The 16,691-nt window shown below is 46.1% G+C and overlaps 1 protein-coding gene across 1 annotated transcript; it reads right to left on the bottom strand.

The window, feature by feature from the left end:
• Positions 1 to 12,140: 12,140 nt before the first annotated feature.
• On the bottom strand, positions 12,141 to 15,947 carry LOC104610507 (Tetratricopeptide repeat (TPR)-like superfamily protein). Its single transcript, XM_010277157.3, has one exon. It carries the CDS (start codon positions 15,691 to 15,693, stop codon positions 13,645 to 13,647), a length of 2,049 nt encoding a protein of 682 aa, XP_010275459.1. The 5' UTR covers positions 15,694 to 15,947; the 3' UTR covers positions 12,141 to 13,644.
• Between the last annotated feature and the right edge of the window lie 744 nt (positions 15,948 to 16,691).

Below are 16,691 nucleotides of genomic sequence, written 5' to 3'. Positions count from 1 at the left end.
GTGATACTGGATGATGTTGTGTAGTACTTGGTGCTGATGAAGCTGGAACTGTTGCATTTGGGCTTGCATTGCCCGCATGCACTGCATCAGGTCGTCCAACCGGTTTTGGCTGGCTGCCAGGGGGACGACAGTTGGTTCAGTAAAGGTTGTCTCAATAGTGCGAGGAAAGGGGATGCTCATGGCAGGAAGGTTTATGGGCGCCACTGCTTGTGGCGCATTCAAGCTGGGGATCCAATGGACACCACGGGGACTTGAAGTTGTTCCCCGGTGGTGTTTGTCTCCGTGCCACGTCCGGCGTTGCTGGAAGAAGCCATGAGTGTTGGGTTTTTTGAAGAAAAGAGGTTATGAGAGTTTGGAGGGAGGCTTTTTGAAGCTTTCCCACAGACGACGCCAATTGATGGTGCGCAATCCGGCCGGTCTTAGCTGTCAACGACCTTGCCTTTGAATTGAATCGTAGGGAACCTGAAACGGAGAAGATGAGGAAGCTCCGGGGAGAACCCAGTGTAAAGGCTCCGAAGCTCAAGTTAGAATCCTTCAAAGGCAAGATAAAACCAGATAGCGCAAAGTTTGCATACCATGTTCTTAGGGGGTAGAGAGCCTTTTATAACCACCTCGCGCACTCACTCCTAGGCTTCTGTCAGGTCGGGTACGATTACTTCCGTGCTTCTGCCAGTTCGGGTGTCATCACGCGTTCTGGAGGCGAAGTGCTGGAGCGGTGTGCGAGCCGAAGTCTTGAGTTCGGATAGGGGAGTGTCTCGAACTGCCATGAGGCGGGCCAGTTCGGGTCACTGCTTTGTGTGGCTCGGGGCCTAAGGGAGAGTTCGGGCTCCTCGTAGGGAGTTCGGGCTCTTAGTAGGGAGTTCGGATAGGGGAGTGTCCCGAACTGCCATGAGGCGGGCTAGTTCGGGTCACTGCTTTGTGTGGCTCGGGGCCTAAAGGAGAGTTCGGGCTCCTCGTAGGAAGTTCGAGCTCTTAGTAGGGTGTTCGGGCTCCTCGTAGGGAGTTCGGATAGGGGAGTGTCCCGAACTGCCACGAGGCGGGCCAGTTCGGGTCACTGCTTTGTGTGGCTCGGGGCCTAAAGGAGAGTTCAAGCTCCTCGTAGGGAGTTCAAGCTCTTAGTAGGGAGTTCGAGCTCTTAGTAGGGAGGTCGGGCTCCTCATAGGGAGTTCGGGCTCATCGAAGGGAGTTCGGTCTCCTCGAGGGGAGTTCGGACTGCTGGTTTCTTCCCTTTGGTGTTTGCGCCCTGGGTACGTTGCTTTAAGTGCCGAGCTATTTGTTTTTTGCCACGTGGCGTGATTGCGAGGTCGGGCGAAATCTTCCTGTCGGAATCATCATCATACCAGGTTCTCCACCAAAGTTTAGCAACACCGTCTAGGTACATGCTAGTGAGAGGGACTTTCTCGGTCTCTATGGTATGGCACGCCTTGAAATACTGTTCCATATTCCATAGAAAATTCTCCAAATCCTTGGAGTTCCGGATTCCCATGAAGGGTTTAGGTTCAGGTATCCTTACCTTTGGCTCAACCGGGGTAGGAGTTTGACACACCAAGCATCACAGGAGCACCAATTCCTCTTCCATGGCTTCCATCCGAGCAATCAGTGCCTCTTGTCTTGCAACCTCATTATGCCACGACTTCTCCAAAGTCTCAAGGCGTTCTGACATTGCCTCATGCGTCTGGGCACTAGTTGCATCGTCTCCCGTCCCTAGTGTCGCCACCAAGCCTTCTAGCCGAGTCACCCTGTCCCTCAAAGTCTCTGACATGGTAGAATCCACCATAAACGAGTCTGTAACAGTCCCAATGACTGCCATAATGAGCCAAACCTGGCTTTGATACTAACTATCACAGGGTCAAAATTTTCGCCTATTGAAAAGCTTGCACCGTGCGGCCCAAGTAGCCACTACTTGGTTAGCCTTTTCCCTCACTAAAGCATCCTACACCAAACACTTAAGTCACCAAGCCCTGTCTGTACACTTAAAGTCACCACACTCTATGGGCGCATAGAGTGTGGTTTTTGAACAGATTTACGGTGTAAATTAGAAATCTGCATTATCACAAACGCACACAGGGTCACATGGTTTTTTAACCTTTTGAATGTTTATAGATTTACAGTGTAAATTAGAAATCCGCGTTATCACAAACACACACAGTCGCACACAGGGTCACATAGTTGTATCTAAGGGCTATCGCCCAATATTATTACTGCACACTTATGGGGTTTGCTCTCGTCCAAGATGCCCCCAACCATCCTGAACGTGGTCTTAAATAGACATCGGGTACAAAGTTGTACCTTGTAAGACACTTGTTACACTGCCCTGCAACATGCCTGTACAAAAAATACAAAAAACCAACCAAACATGGCCACCTAGCCCAAGCCTAAGTCCGAAGCCATGCATGTGCACCAATCTGTCAAGCTGTCCGCCGCCTGACTCCCAACGTGCATGTGTCACACTCCGCTGTGTCCACATGTCCCAACTATCAAGCAACCGCCTTGCTTGCCTGATCCAAACGGCAACTGCTCGTAACCGCCCAGTCCTCTTGCGTCATCCCAAGTGTGTATCGCTTGTGCGTCCGGTGCCTGTGTCACGGGGCTAATTGACGAGGTCCCGTGTCGCGCTCCATGGGATGGAGAAAGCCTTTACACGCTTATGATTCATTCGATTAACTATTTCCTCTTAAAAAACACGTTAAGCTTTTGGGGGAGTAATAAAAGGAAGCATCAAAAGAGTGGAAATTCATACTAAGTAATTATAGTAATGCCATTGGCAGTCCCTCCTTACAAGATACATACATAGTCCACCCATGACACACATGATGACACCATGAAGGCACGTGGTAGGCACTCTGTTGACACGGCTGAAGGTGCTTAATGGCACGGTGAAAGAGTCACTTGTGATAGTCTCCCCCACTCAATTCGATCTACGTCCTCGGAGATCGGCTCTGGCTGGTCCCTTAGAGTTGCTGGTGTGGAAGGAAGGTTCTCTTGCTGTTCCACGAATCGGTTGTCGTCCAAGGCCGAGGTGTAGTTGGATGGCATGGTTGGGTTATCTTGTTTTGCTGGGGTTTCCTATGGCTAAGTCATTTTCTTAGCGGCCTCAAGGTATGATAGTGGCTGGTTCAGCTTGGCCATAGGGAAGGTTTGGGCCAGGTAAGGGTCAAAATGATGTTTTGGATTGTTGGGGTGTTGGTTCCCATGAGTTTTTCCCCAAGGGTGACTCACAGGGCTACTACGTGATTCAGTCTGAGGGATGGTGCGAAAGTGGTCCCTAAATGGCTTGGGTGGCACTCGCTCTCGCCAGTGGTTGTGGTAGTAGGTGTGGGTGAACTTGGACACGACCTTGGGTCTTCTGCTTTGCTTGACGGTTGTCGACGCGCAGGAACTCTGTTGCTGGAGTGGTGTAGATATCTTGATGGCCTGCTGCTTCCTACTACTGCTGAGGTTGGCTTTAGGGGTGGCTTCTCCAGCTAGTGGAGTGGGGAACTTCTCTGCTTCCTCCATGTTGGCGTTGAACAAGGCTTCTTCATGAAAAAGTTGTAGTGCAGAAACTTGCTTCCCATGAACCCTAGTAGAAGTCATAATTGGTACCATGCAAGGGGAGCGCTTGTCCAAGATGCACAAAGAGTTGATATGAGGCATGAGTGCTGCTTCCGCCTGTGTCAAGAAGTCCATTCCCAAGACAACTTGGAAGTCATCCAGGGGTATCACTGATAGATTAGTTTTGCTTGTCCACGGCACAACTTGGAAATCAACCCCATGAGCCATGCCTTCAATTGCCTTGGCCCCGAAGTTCACGGCCTTGAGCTACCCTGTCTCTTTCACAATGTTCAGATTGCGTCGCTTGGCCTCGGCAACCGAAATGAAGTTGTGGGAGGCCCCTGTATCAACAAGGGTTTGAGTCGGCTTCCCGCCGAGGAGGATGTCTACATACTTCCTTCCCCTTTGGGATTTCCTTGGCCTTCTATGATTGGCCTCTTTCTTCACCATGGCGTTGAAGAGTTGAAGGGCGCCCAGTCTTGGCGCCTGCACTGACTTTTCCTCATCACTTCACTCGTTATCACTGAGCTTGGCAACAAGGGCATTAATCTTCTTCTTGGTTGGGCAGTTGCGAACTAGGTGATTCCCCCCACAAAGGAAGCAAGAACGTGGGGGCCCAGCGGTTCTGGGCTTGTACTGGTGCTGAGGGCCTTGCTCTCCTTGTGGCTTTTTTCCATAGTCTTGTCTTGCTGGTGTTGTAGCTGGAGTTGTCATATGGAGGGCGTGGATGACTTGCTCCCCCACTCAAATTTGGGGCACACGGGCTTTCTGGCTTAGGGGCTTCTTCATCTGACAAGCTCGTCTCATTGAGTTGCTCCGCCACTGTCATTGCCGTGGTGAGGTCCTGCACGTTGCGGTGTTGGAGCTCTAGTTCGACCCATGGCTTCATCCATCCATGAAGTTGAACAGTAGATCCTTGTCGAACATGTCCGTGATCTCCAAGGTAAGGGCTGAAAACTCTTTGACATAGTCGTGGAGTGAGTCCCCATGCTTGAGTGCTTTCAACTTCTTCCGCGTCAGGTACTCCACGTTCTCTGGGTAGAATTGCCGCTTTAGTTCTCACTTGAAATCAGCCTATGTCTTAATGGTGCACGTACCCTGTTCAATGTCTTGGCATCGCCTGCGCCACCATAGCATAGCAATATCAGTTAAATACATGATCACTGTACGAATCTAAGTTAGGTCATCATCAATGCCAGCGACAAGGAAATATTGTTCCATTTTCCACAAGAAGTTGTCAAGTTCTCTAGCATCTCGGGAGCTGGCATAAGGTGTGGACTCCAATCTTCACACGAGTAGGGGCCAGTGTTGTGGAGGGGCTTGGAGTGCTGGCCACTAGTCTCTTGAGGAGCGTCGTGTTTCCTCTTAGTTCATCCAATTGTGTTTGGAGGTTAGTAGGAGTGGCCATGGCTACTTTCATGGCCATCCATTCAGCTCTCATCTCATCAACCTGGTCTTGGATGTTGGATCGAGATGAGCTCCCTTCTTGTCGGGATGTTGTTCCAAGGACTTCTTTGAGGGTGCCATTTAGGACGTCTTAGACCTCGTTCATAATGCCATTTAAACGGGCTTTTAGCTCTACCAATGGAGCTCTCAATTGTTTCCACATTCAAGTGGATTTCTTCTACTCGGTCACGCATCTCCCCAACAGTCACTTCACAACGAAGGATGTGTGTGTCAAAGGCAGCAAGCTTGTCAACTGACTTGTTGCGCTTGCTTGCTTTGGATGTGTGACCCATCAGGGCCTTCTCTGTAACAACTTCATCGCCTAGAGCCTCATCGGTCTCTCTAGCATGGGCAAGGCCATGCTGAATCTTGTTGGTGAGTTCCTTGTTGTGCTTCATTGTGCCACCACTAGTGTTGCTATGCAAGGGTCACGTGCGTTGAGGAGCAATCTGCTCTAATACCAACTATCACGGGGCTAATCGACGAGGCCCCTTGCGGCGCTCGATGGGGTCGAGAAAGCCTTTACATGCTTATGACTCACTCGACTACCTACCTCCTCTCAAAGAGTACGTTAAGCTTTTGGGGGAGTGCCAAAAGGAAACACCAAAAGAGTGGAAATTCATACTAAGTAATTACAGTAATGCCATTGGCAGTCCCCCCTTACAAGATACATACATAGCCCACCCATGACACACATGATGGCACCATGAAAGCATGCGATAGGCATTATGTTGGCACGGTTGAAGGTGCTTCATGGTGCGGTGAAAGAGTCACTTGTGACATGTGGCCATACCCATACATGTCTGGCTCCCAATGCCCTCGACGTACGTGTGCATGTCCGTCTCGCCATGCCCATGGCCATACGCATGCGTCCAACTCCCAGCTCAATTGGCATCCAGTTCCTACCTATGCAATGTCCTGTGGCCTATCGCATTGTCACGGGGGGTAGTTCTGCAGCGGAAGAAACTCGTGTGGCGTCCAGGCCAAGGTAGGCTAGGACAAACCTTTGTGTGATGCGAGGTTAGGAGTTGCCCGATGAGATGGCTCCACCAAGGTCAGTAGCACTAGATCATGACCTCAAGTCGAATGTACAGGGCACTCGGCTAGATCTGGCCGGTCCATGGGAGGTGCCTCTTACGTGCTAAAGGGGGATGGCCATGATGAGAGGCGACTAGGCACCGATGAGAAGGGACTCATGTATGCCGATGATGATAGGCAACCGCTGGGCCGGAACACACCCGTGCGCTATGGGCAATGGGATAGCTAATTTAGCTTAGGCAAGGGGATGGCGTGGTGAAGGGTCATGCTTGAGCTAGGCCCGCATGCCAAGCCTCCCTTGAGTGTCGGTGACGCAGTGCCGGTCCATGCATTGTCCCCATGAGCATGTGTGCGCCCATGAGGAACCCTGGTAGCTATGCTAGTCATTAACTAGGGCCACCCCGCAAGGGATGTTGGTCTAAGAGTGCCAAGGTTAGGCACCCAAGGAGGTCGACCACCCCTCCTCAAAGAGTACGTTAAGCTTTTAGGGGTCTGCCTAAAGATGACATCAATTCTCCCAAAAATCTTACAGGCAAAAATGACAATGGTGTCCCTTAACGTAAGCCCTTCAAGTGTAGGCAAGGCTAAGCTTGTGTCAGACCGTGACAGGCTCCTCCACTCAATCCATTGTTGTCCTCGACAATGGTCATTCTTTGAATGGGCATTTGTGTCCCACGCCGTCCACTTCTGTTCCAGTTCTTGGGCTCACCTGGCCAACCCGGGTCTCACCTATGTTGGTGTCCATTTATGGGGACGGAACCATTTCACCATGCCGGCTTGCCTGGACTTCACCCCATGTGTTGAGGTTACTCAAACCGCGCAATGGCTATGCCGTTGAAATGTGTGAGAAGGGCCCTCGAAGAAATTGGACGTGTGTGCTTCGCGTAGGTCCACCCCATGTATCATCTTTACCTTAAGGCTCGACCGTCTTCTTGGTAGCTTTTCGGTGGTGCTACCGAACACGATGTGATAGGTCTAGTCCTGCTGTTGGCGTGTGTCCTGGGTGTACCCTTTCACCATGCTGGCCTACGAACTTCACCTTGCCATGTACGGGTTACTCAAACCTAGTCATGGATTATGCTCTGTTGGCCATCGAAACTACACTTCACCTCGCCAGTTCGGGCTACATCTTCACTCCGAGGGGGCCCCGATGTGCTGCTGCCTCAAGGAGATCTGACCGCAATGTGCGCGAGTGTGGCAACTTTTACCCATGATGTTGCTGAACATGCACTCTCCTTGTGATGTATTGTTGTTGCTGCGAATGTTTCGCCTATTTGTTGAATTGAGCATGTCCTCCGATGCTTTGCCGGTGTAGGGCCGCCATGCTCCAACGGCTAGTGTACCCACATTCATATCATTCCAATATTGTGGCTTCAACCAAGGACCTGTTCTGTGCAAAACTACCACTTCAGTGATATTCCTTGACCAACCGTCAACATAAACCAATTTGGACTGTTGTCCATGCCTCAGTAGTGCCTCTGACAAGCTACGGAACAAAGGCTCATCTATCATGAAACCAAGATGTAGCTGCACTGCCCACAACTGACTAAAATGAACAGCAACTGGTGTCCATGAGGAAGCATGGCACTCCCCCACTCAAAATGCCACAATATGCCTCCCATGTAATGTCTCATGCGTCTGCCCCCGCATGGGCGCTGTTTTGGGGTCATTGGAATGGGGACACAATGAATGGCCTCTTACTAGGCCTGATGTGTATGCTTGCTTGCTTGTACCCGAGTGGAAGTGCCTAGGGACCACACCCCGCGATGTGTTGCTTGTCGTGATGACCGCTTCAACTGGCTCTATGCCGATATGCTCTGATACCAACTGCGACAGCAGTTGGCTAGCTTGCTCTGATACCAACTATCACGGGGAGGCGGGGGTAGTTCTGCAGCGGAAGAAACCCGTCCGGCGTCTAGGCCAAGGCAAGCTAGGACAAGCCTTTGTATGATGCGAGGCTAGGAGTTGCCCGATGAGATGGCTCCACCAAGGTCAGTAGCACTGGATCATGACCTCAAGTCGCATGGCCGGGGCACTCGACTGGCTCTGGTTGGTCCATGGGAGGCGCCTCTTACATGCTAAAGGGGGACGACCATGATGAGAGGCGACTGAGCGCTGATGAGAAGGGACTCCTGTATGCCGATGATGTAGGCACATGAGTGCCAATGATGATAGGAACCACTAGATCGGAACACACCTGTGCGCTATGGGCAACGGGATAGCTCATTTAGCTTAGGCAAGGGGCTGGCATGGTGAAGGGTCATGCTTGAGCCAGGCCCGCATGCCAAGCCTCCCTAGAGTGTCGGTGGTGCAGTGCCGGTCCAAACACTGTCCCCATGAGCATGTGTGCGCCCATGAGGAACCCTGGCAGCCATGCTAGCCATTAACCAGGGCCACCCCGCAAGGGACGTTGGTCTAAGAGTGCCAATGTTAGGCACCCAAGGAGGTCGACCACCCCTCCTCAAAGAGTACGTTAAGCGTTTAGAGGTTTGCCTGAAGATGACATCAATTCTCCCAAAAATCTTATAGGCAAAAATGATGATGGTGTCCCTTAACGTAAGCCCGCCAAGCGTAGGCAAGGCTAATCCTGTGTCAGACCGTGACAGCATGTCACACTAGCCCTATCTGTGTCTCAGTTATAGCACACACCACAATGTTGTGTGCGTGCGACCATCATCAGGTTGCTCGCGTAATACCCAACCACCAAGTGTGTCCACCTTGTCATGTGCGCCACTAACTCCGCACATAGCCCCACCCAGCCTTGGGGCATGGGCACCCAACCTGCTGCTGGTGCTACCCGTGGAGAGTCCACCACCTCCCCTAAGAGTACGTTAAGCTTTTGGCCCTTTGCCAAAAGATAACATCATATTTTTGAATTGTCATACTATCATATTTATAGTAATGCCACTGCACTTGTCAACAGAGTGTCCTGCTCCTCGCGTCCACGCCTAAGGCATCCGGCTCGCCTATGGCATGTGCCAAGCCCTCAGTCGCATTTTGTGTTAAGGTCTCTCCTAGGCATCACTATGCATCTGTGTAAGTCTAGCCCGCCAACTTGCCCAAATGTCCGCACTCATGTGTTGTAGCATGACTGCACTGTCTGTGTCATGGCGCATGTCCGCCTACGCCTGGGTGTTGACCCTGTCCTAGCTTGACACCTGCTAAGTTACCCTGTACGCTAGGTGCTGGCCTTGTCCTAGCTAGGCGCTTGTTCAGCCTGCCTATGCCTGCCAGATCCCTCAGTCCACCTAGTCGTGTTGCCCCCTCATGGCCTCATCACCTGATCTTGCATGAGCCGTCCGCCCATGCCTTGGCCTAATCCGTAGGCCATGTATTTCATGTCTCAATGCCTCATTAGGTCCATGGCCCGTGGCCCACTCTGTGCCACTAACGTGCTAGTATGTCAAGGGTCTGACACTAGCCTCCTTATAAGCAGATTTGATAGTAAAATTTCCCTTGGGGTCTAATCTCTAGATTAATTTATCTCTTCTATCTCTCAAAGGAAGGAAGATGGACCTAATATTAGTCCATACAAAATTTGGAACTTGGTTTTTCAATGAGTTCACCTTCCACACTCCCCTCTCATGGTCCATCAAATCAAAGACAAGAAGATTTTCTTCTTCTATGGAGAGGTCTTCGTTCACCAAATCCTTAATGGGTCCCTGCTCAAGCCAATTATCATCCCCAAATTTAACATTTCTACCATCACTAATTCTCCACCCAATCCCCCTCCTGAGAAGGTGTCTTGAGTTAAGAATTCCTCTCCAAGCCCATGCGATCCCCTGTTTTGAGTTAGTGTTCCAAAAATCTTCTTTTGTTAAATGCTTGTGAGTCACAACTTTGACCCAAAGATTTTGATTTTCTTTCAAAATCTTCCAACCTAACTTGGCAAGGTAAGCCTCATTCACCTAGTGGAGATTCTTAAGGCCTAAGCCTCCCCATCTTTTGGGAAGGCATACTTTTTCCCAATTAATAAGGTGAATAGGCTTCTTACCATTCCCTTTACTCAGAAAATTTCTTTGGCTCTTGTTTATCTCCTCAATGACATTAATCGGGCACTTGAAAGACCTCATGATAAAATGTGGCATAGAACTTATCGCCAAATTAAGGAGTGTAACTCTACCTTCCAAAGAAAGAGTTTTTTTGTTTCCACCCAGCAAGTTTATTCTTAACTTTTTCTTGGAGATCTCTAAACAAATTCTTTGACACTTGACCATTTATTATGGGAGCCCCCAGGTAAGTGTTTTCTTTCCTTTCAAGGGGGATTTTCATGACTTTTAACATTATTTTTTGCAGTCTTAATGGAATATTCTTTGAGAACTTTAAGGCCGACTTTGAGAAATTTGGGCATTTCCCTAAAGCCTTAACAAAATCACTAAGAATTTCTTTGATTTTCAAACAAACTAGGATTGTCGTTTTTATGAAAATATGGCAATCATCAGCAAATTGGAGAATAGGAACACATGGTCCCCCTCTTGAGGCTCTGCAACCAATAGGGCTCTTTGGCTTGTCTGCTTCCTTTGTAAGATTTTTGGTAAGGGCCTCAGCACAAAGGACAAAAATGTAAGGGGACAGGGGTCTCCCTGTCTAATCCCTCTTTATAGGGCTTGAACTTTCTGGATGGGACACCATTTATCAAAATTTGGTATGAGACTAACTTTATACAAGTCATAACCTAGTCTATCCATTTCTTGTGAAAACCAAATCTATTAAGAACACCCTCAATAAATTCCCATTCAAGCCTATCATAGGCTTTTTCCATGTCAACACCCTCAATAATTTCCATTTCATGGGCTATCAAGATGTTGTCATTAATCTGTCTATTTAGGATAAAAGCACTTTGAAAAGGGGAGATGTTAGAATGAAGAAGGGGTTTAATTCTATTAACTAGGATTTTAACAATAATTTTGTAAATCACATTACATAGGCTTATAGACCTAAAGTTGTTAACATCTTCAGGATTTTTTGATTTGGGGATTAGAGTTATAAAAGTTTCATTAAATATTTTATTCAATTTTCCTGAGTTAAAGAAATCTTTGATTGCTTCACTCACCGAATCCCCTATAATATTCCAATACTTTTTGAAGAACAAAACATTAAGTCCATATGGACATGGAGCTTTAAGATCTTTCATTGAAAGAAGCACCTCCCATATCTCTTTGTTAGAAAATTCAGCAGAAATCAATTTATTCTGCTAATCCGTAATACAAGGGTTTATATATTCAATGAAATCGTCAACCCCTATAGCACCTTCAGATTTAAATCTGTCTTCAAACTTGCTAACAAAAAAAAAAAAAAAAATCAGCAATTTCGACTTGATCATTGATCCATTCTCCCTCGTCATTTATAATTTTGAAGATTTTATTATTATTCCTTATTGCCACCATGGTTTGAAAAAAATTATTATTTTTGTCACCGAACTTTAGCCCAATTAATTCTTACTATTTGGACCCAATGAATTTCTTCATGTTTTAAAACCTTAGAAAAACTTTGAACATCCTTTAATCTAATGAGAATATTTTTCTTTTTGATAAAAATATTTCCAAAATGTTTCTATTCCATTTTCTGATATTCTGAACTCGAAAAGTTCCTTCTTCTTATAAACTTCATAGCTCTTGAACCTCTAGAATCCAGCCTCCACGAATTAGCAACCACCTCCCCAAGGCTTTCTTCTTGGCACCACATGGCTTCAAACCTAAATGGTTTTAGGCCTGAACGATTAAAGCAATCAGTGTTAAGAAGAATTGGGGAGTGATCAGACGAGAGAAAAGGGAGGTTCTCCAAGTAAGCTTCTGAAAATTCATTGATCTGCTCACTGTTTACAAGATCCCAATTGAGTCTCTCCCATGTAGATCTATTCTCCAAGTGAATTTATTCCCCAACATTTTTAAATCAAGAAGATTACAACCATTTATAAGCTCATTAAAATCTCTAGTCTGATATGGTAAGACCGATCTACAACCCCTCTTGTCCTCTATATCTTTGATAGCATTAAAATCTCCAATTAAACACTGTGCTCTAGTATTTTCAGAGATATATCTAATCCAATTCCATATCATTTTTATTTGGGGGAGCATTAACACAATGTACAGAACCAAGATTTTCTAGTAGCCATATCATAAATTAGAGAATTCACTAAACGATCATTTAACAAAATAACATCAACCTTACATCTGTTTTTATCCCAAAAAATCCATAAACCACCCGAAAATCCAATGGGATCCACTACAAAATAGTCATAAAGATTTGCAAAAGATTTAACTACTTTTTTAGTTCTCTCCAAATTTTTCCTAGTTTCAAGAAAACTACATATAGCAGGCCTATGGGCTCTGATGAGCTCAAGGGCGTGCCTGCAAAACTGAACTGAGAAGCTTCATTTGCAACCGATTTTATCTCTGGATCTATCTTATCCTCATTATTCCTGAGATTGACATATTCCTGCTCAGAGTTCAGCTCACTTGCATCCTCTGCATGCATATTATCATAGTTTTCTTGGCCTGCTTGCTCATCCCAGTCCTCGTCCTTATCTCCTTCTCCCTCTTCCACTATTTGATTGGTTTCACCTTCCACATCTTCATAGTTCTTGTCATCTGCATAATTATTTCCATTTTCAAAAACATTTAAGTTTTGGATAGGGGTACCTGCTCTCATTTTCCTAATTGTTTTCATAAGGAACAACAATCGAACTTGTTTTCTGGACCCATTGTTTTCTATTGCTTACAGTCGCCATTGGCATAATAGTCGCATGTCCAGCATTTAGATATCTTGTTCGGGTAGGCCCTTTAGCACATTCAAATCACTGGTTTTTAAATCCTGTCCAATTGTATTGTTTCTTACCCCAAGTTCTATCCTTTGCCATATCGAAATCAAATCTTGGGCTGAAAGTGGGCTTCCTCATTCCACCATATTTTCTTCTACCAACTGTAGTCCATTCATTTTCTCTGTTCTTTTCGCTATTCTTCTCACAGAAGGATGCCTTGTGTCCCCTACCTTAGAAAGTTTGTTCGTTATAGTTTCATGGTATCATCATCCAATTTTATATCAGTACCCACATCTTGTAGAAGATCATCCTTCGACCAGAATTCTCTACTGCCCTAACATCATTATGCCATCAAACGACCCGTACAATACATGTATACCCAAAACAAAAGGTGCTCTTTAGATGTATATGCATATATATCTAGCCCTACTTGCCTCTGTAATATAAGGTAGTTCTTTGACCTCCAGGACGAGAAACTGATCTTCCCTCAGGTCCATCTAGTTTACCATGGGTAGCAGATATTTTATGCCATCCAATCTATTGTTTCTCGTTGGGTGTTCCTTTTTCACAGAGTATCTTTGGTGATCTGCAATGGTTACAGCTTGTATAAATAGCTGTCATGAGGCAAATGACTTCTTTGACTTTGCATTTTTCTTGACTTGTATCAGCCACTTCATGTGCAGAGCATGAACAGACTTTGTATAAACTTAAATTAGAGAGTTATGTTTGGGCATGAGATAACCAGACAACTTTTACTGCAACCCAAAATTGAACTTTATACTTGAGGCTAATACAGAGAATAATCCAGCTGGGTCCAGGAGTTCAGACCCCAAAGTTGAAACCCCCCCCCAACCACTTGTGCATGCTTACCAGTAGTCGCCACAAGAACAATGCCCATTCCTGAAATGGTGGAACCTTGTAGTATCTCTTACAATGATTTCTCTCTTCTCAATTGCAGAGATGTACTTGATTGCATTGTGGCAATCCCCACAGACTCTAAGGTTCTTAAACACCCGGATTTGAGTCCCCTGGGGTGCACTGATCAGTGCAAAAGCAATTGCCAGCTTCTCACTATGCCTCAACAATATCATCTCCTTCTGCTCCTCCCCCACATCATGCAATGCAAAATCAAGATCAGGCACATACCCTGCCAGTTTCATCCTATGCTCCAAGTCATCTAATTTTGCATGTATAGAAGCCAATTTTGGGTGAACCCTGTCACCTGATCTGAACTCATGAACAACACTCTTCACCTCAACCCAACTGTACCCAGGCATCTTCACAACCTTTTTGTCCTTCATTAATTGGCGTACCCTGGCAACTTGGTCCCACCTTTTCATTGCAGCATAGACATTGGCAAGTTGAACATAAGCCGCAGCACTCATTGGTTCCAGATCAAGCAGGTTTTTAGCTGCAAACTCAGCCAGTTCCAAGTTCTTGTGGATCCTACAAGCCCCCAGGAGGGTACCGAATATGGCAGAATGTGCTTTGAAAGGCATTTGCTTGATCAAATCTACAGCTTCAACCAGTAAACCAGCTCGACCAAGCAGATCAACCATACATGTGTAGTGATCTGGCATAGCTTCAAACCCATAATCTCTTTCCATAGAATTGAAATATTGAATTCCAAGATCTACTAACCCGGCATGGTTACAAGCTGATAAAACCGCAACAAAGGTGATCCAATTTGGTTTTATTCCCCTCTTTGTCATCTCGTCAAACAAACAAATTGCTTTTTCCCCAAAACCGTGTTGGGCATATCCAGAAATCATTGCATTCCAAGTAACAGCATCCTTTTGGGACATATCACTGAACAACTTTTGTGCATCTTCAAGATTCCCACATTTGCAATACATACTGATCAACGAAGTCCCAACAGTTGTATTAAGACTCAACGATGACTTAGAGATAAACTGATGGACCTGTTTCCCCAATTCCAGAGCAGACAAACTACTGCAACCCAAGAGAACGCTACAGAAGCTCGAATGGTTGGGCCTGATTCCCGTTGCCACCATCCTTCTAAAAAGCTTTAATCCAGTCTCTGCTTGACCATTCTCCACATAACCAGCAACCATGGCATTCCAAGTCACCAAATTCCTATCCGGCATTTCTTTAAATAATTCTTCCGCCGACTCAATCTTCCCCGACTTCATAAACCCAGTAATCATCGCTGTCCATGCAACCACACTCTTAACCGGAGCTTGCTGGAACAATTCCACTGCCGAGTCCAAACACCCAGCCTCCACATAACCCGAAATCATGGCACTCCACGATACACTATTCTTTTCTGGCATTACCTTAAAGAGCTCATGGGCTTCAGCCATCTTCCCATTCTGGGAGAGACCTGAAATCATGGTATTCCAAGATGCAGCATCTCTAACTGGCATTCTATCAAAAAAACGTCGAGCGCTTTCGATATCCGAGTTATGAAAGTAGCAAGCTAACATGGTATTGAATGAGACCGTATCCGGTTCAGGAATTCGATCAAATAGTTGGCGCGCTTCTCTCAATTTCCCGGCCTGCCTCGAGTAGCCAGCCAAGATTGAATTCCAAGTAACTGTGGTTTTAACAGTCATGTTCTCGAATATCCTAAGCGCAGAATCCAAATCACCAGAACGAATATAGCTGGTGATCATCTTATTCGACGAAACAATATCGCCGAACCCATATCGATCGAATTGCCCAAGTTTTCCGTTGAAAATAGGTTTCCTTGACGTCATCTTATCGGTGGGAACCACGTTGGTTTTGCCCGCCGGGTGGGAACGAGAAGAGCCGTTGGTGGCTTCTGTGTCTCGGCCTCTGTTGGCATTTGGGTGCAGAAATCGGAAGTTGGAAAGTGGAGAATAGCGGTATTTTGTTTGTGAAACCAACGTAAGCAAAGATGAGCGATGATTTCTTGTAATCCTGGGAGGCATCGGCCATCGCCTGTCGGTATTTAGGCAGAGAACATGGTCGGGCAGAATCGGGGTTCACTTCTCTTAAATAGAAATATAGAATTATTAGCAGTGTCAAGTCCTTAACTTTCCGTTATAGGGAGACCGGAGACCGGACCGCCCCTCCACCAGACCATCTGATGTAGGGGTGTTCATTGTGTGGTTGAAACCGTAAAACCGAATCGATTCAAACCAAATTTGTGATTTGATTCGGTTTCAGTCTGCATTTGAAAATGGTTTGATTCGGTTTCATATGTTGTTAAATTGCAGTTCTCCAAACCATATTAGAAATCGCACCATATCATAATAAAACGGTTTAGTATGATTTCATTTTCATGCCCAAAATGGTTTGCTTTGGTTTGGTTTGAAATTTTTTTAAATCATAATTTACTAGTTTTGTCTTAGATCTTCTCTAAACTGCAAAGAACTGAACCGTGAACACTCCTAACATATCGAGTCGAAAGTTCGAAGCAATTTTAAGGTTATGTTTGGTTCATGTGAATTAAAATTAAAACGAAGATTCTGATGAAGTAAATTAGAATATTTATGCCAAATAAATTAAAGGATAAATTTCTTAAACTACCCTTAGTGAATTGGCTAAGTCAAAGTATACCTTTACTACTGTTTGAAAATTGACTAATGCTATTCCACAAATGATTAATACTTCCCTTACGTTAATATTCCTTAATTTCTCATTAACAAAAAAAATAAAAAGACTATTTTACCCTTTTAATCTGTTTCTCTCTATACCTTTATTTCTCTCTTCTTCTTTTTCCCCATCGGCCTCTCCCTCTTTCTCTCCCCTTTTTCCCATCGTTGTTGGGTTCATGGGCAGAGTAGCAGAACACACGGAAAATCCGCCGCTAATTTGTTGTGTGTTTTGGCCGGACCAAGCGACGGAGAGCAGCGACAGAACTGCCAGCTTTCAGAGAAACCACATTCATTCTTCACTTTCTCCGGTTCACCTCTCCATGGTTCCC

This window comes from Nelumbo nucifera, chromosome 1 (genome assembly GCF_055504915.1).
Source record: "Nelumbo nucifera cultivar China Antique chromosome 1, China Antique-T2T, whole genome shotgun sequence".
Taxonomy (NCBI): Eukaryota; Viridiplantae; Streptophyta; class Magnoliopsida; order Proteales; family Nelumbonaceae; genus Nelumbo; species Nelumbo nucifera.
Note: the sequence above shows the minus strand (reverse complement) of the source record. Positions and strands in the feature narration are given on the sequence as shown.

Bases quoted from the DNA above. Each gene is read 5' to 3' on its own strand.
- LOC104610507 (XM_010277157.3), bottom strand. From the start codon at position 15,693: ATGCCTCCCAGGATTACAAGAAATCATCGCTCATCTTTGCTTACGTTG.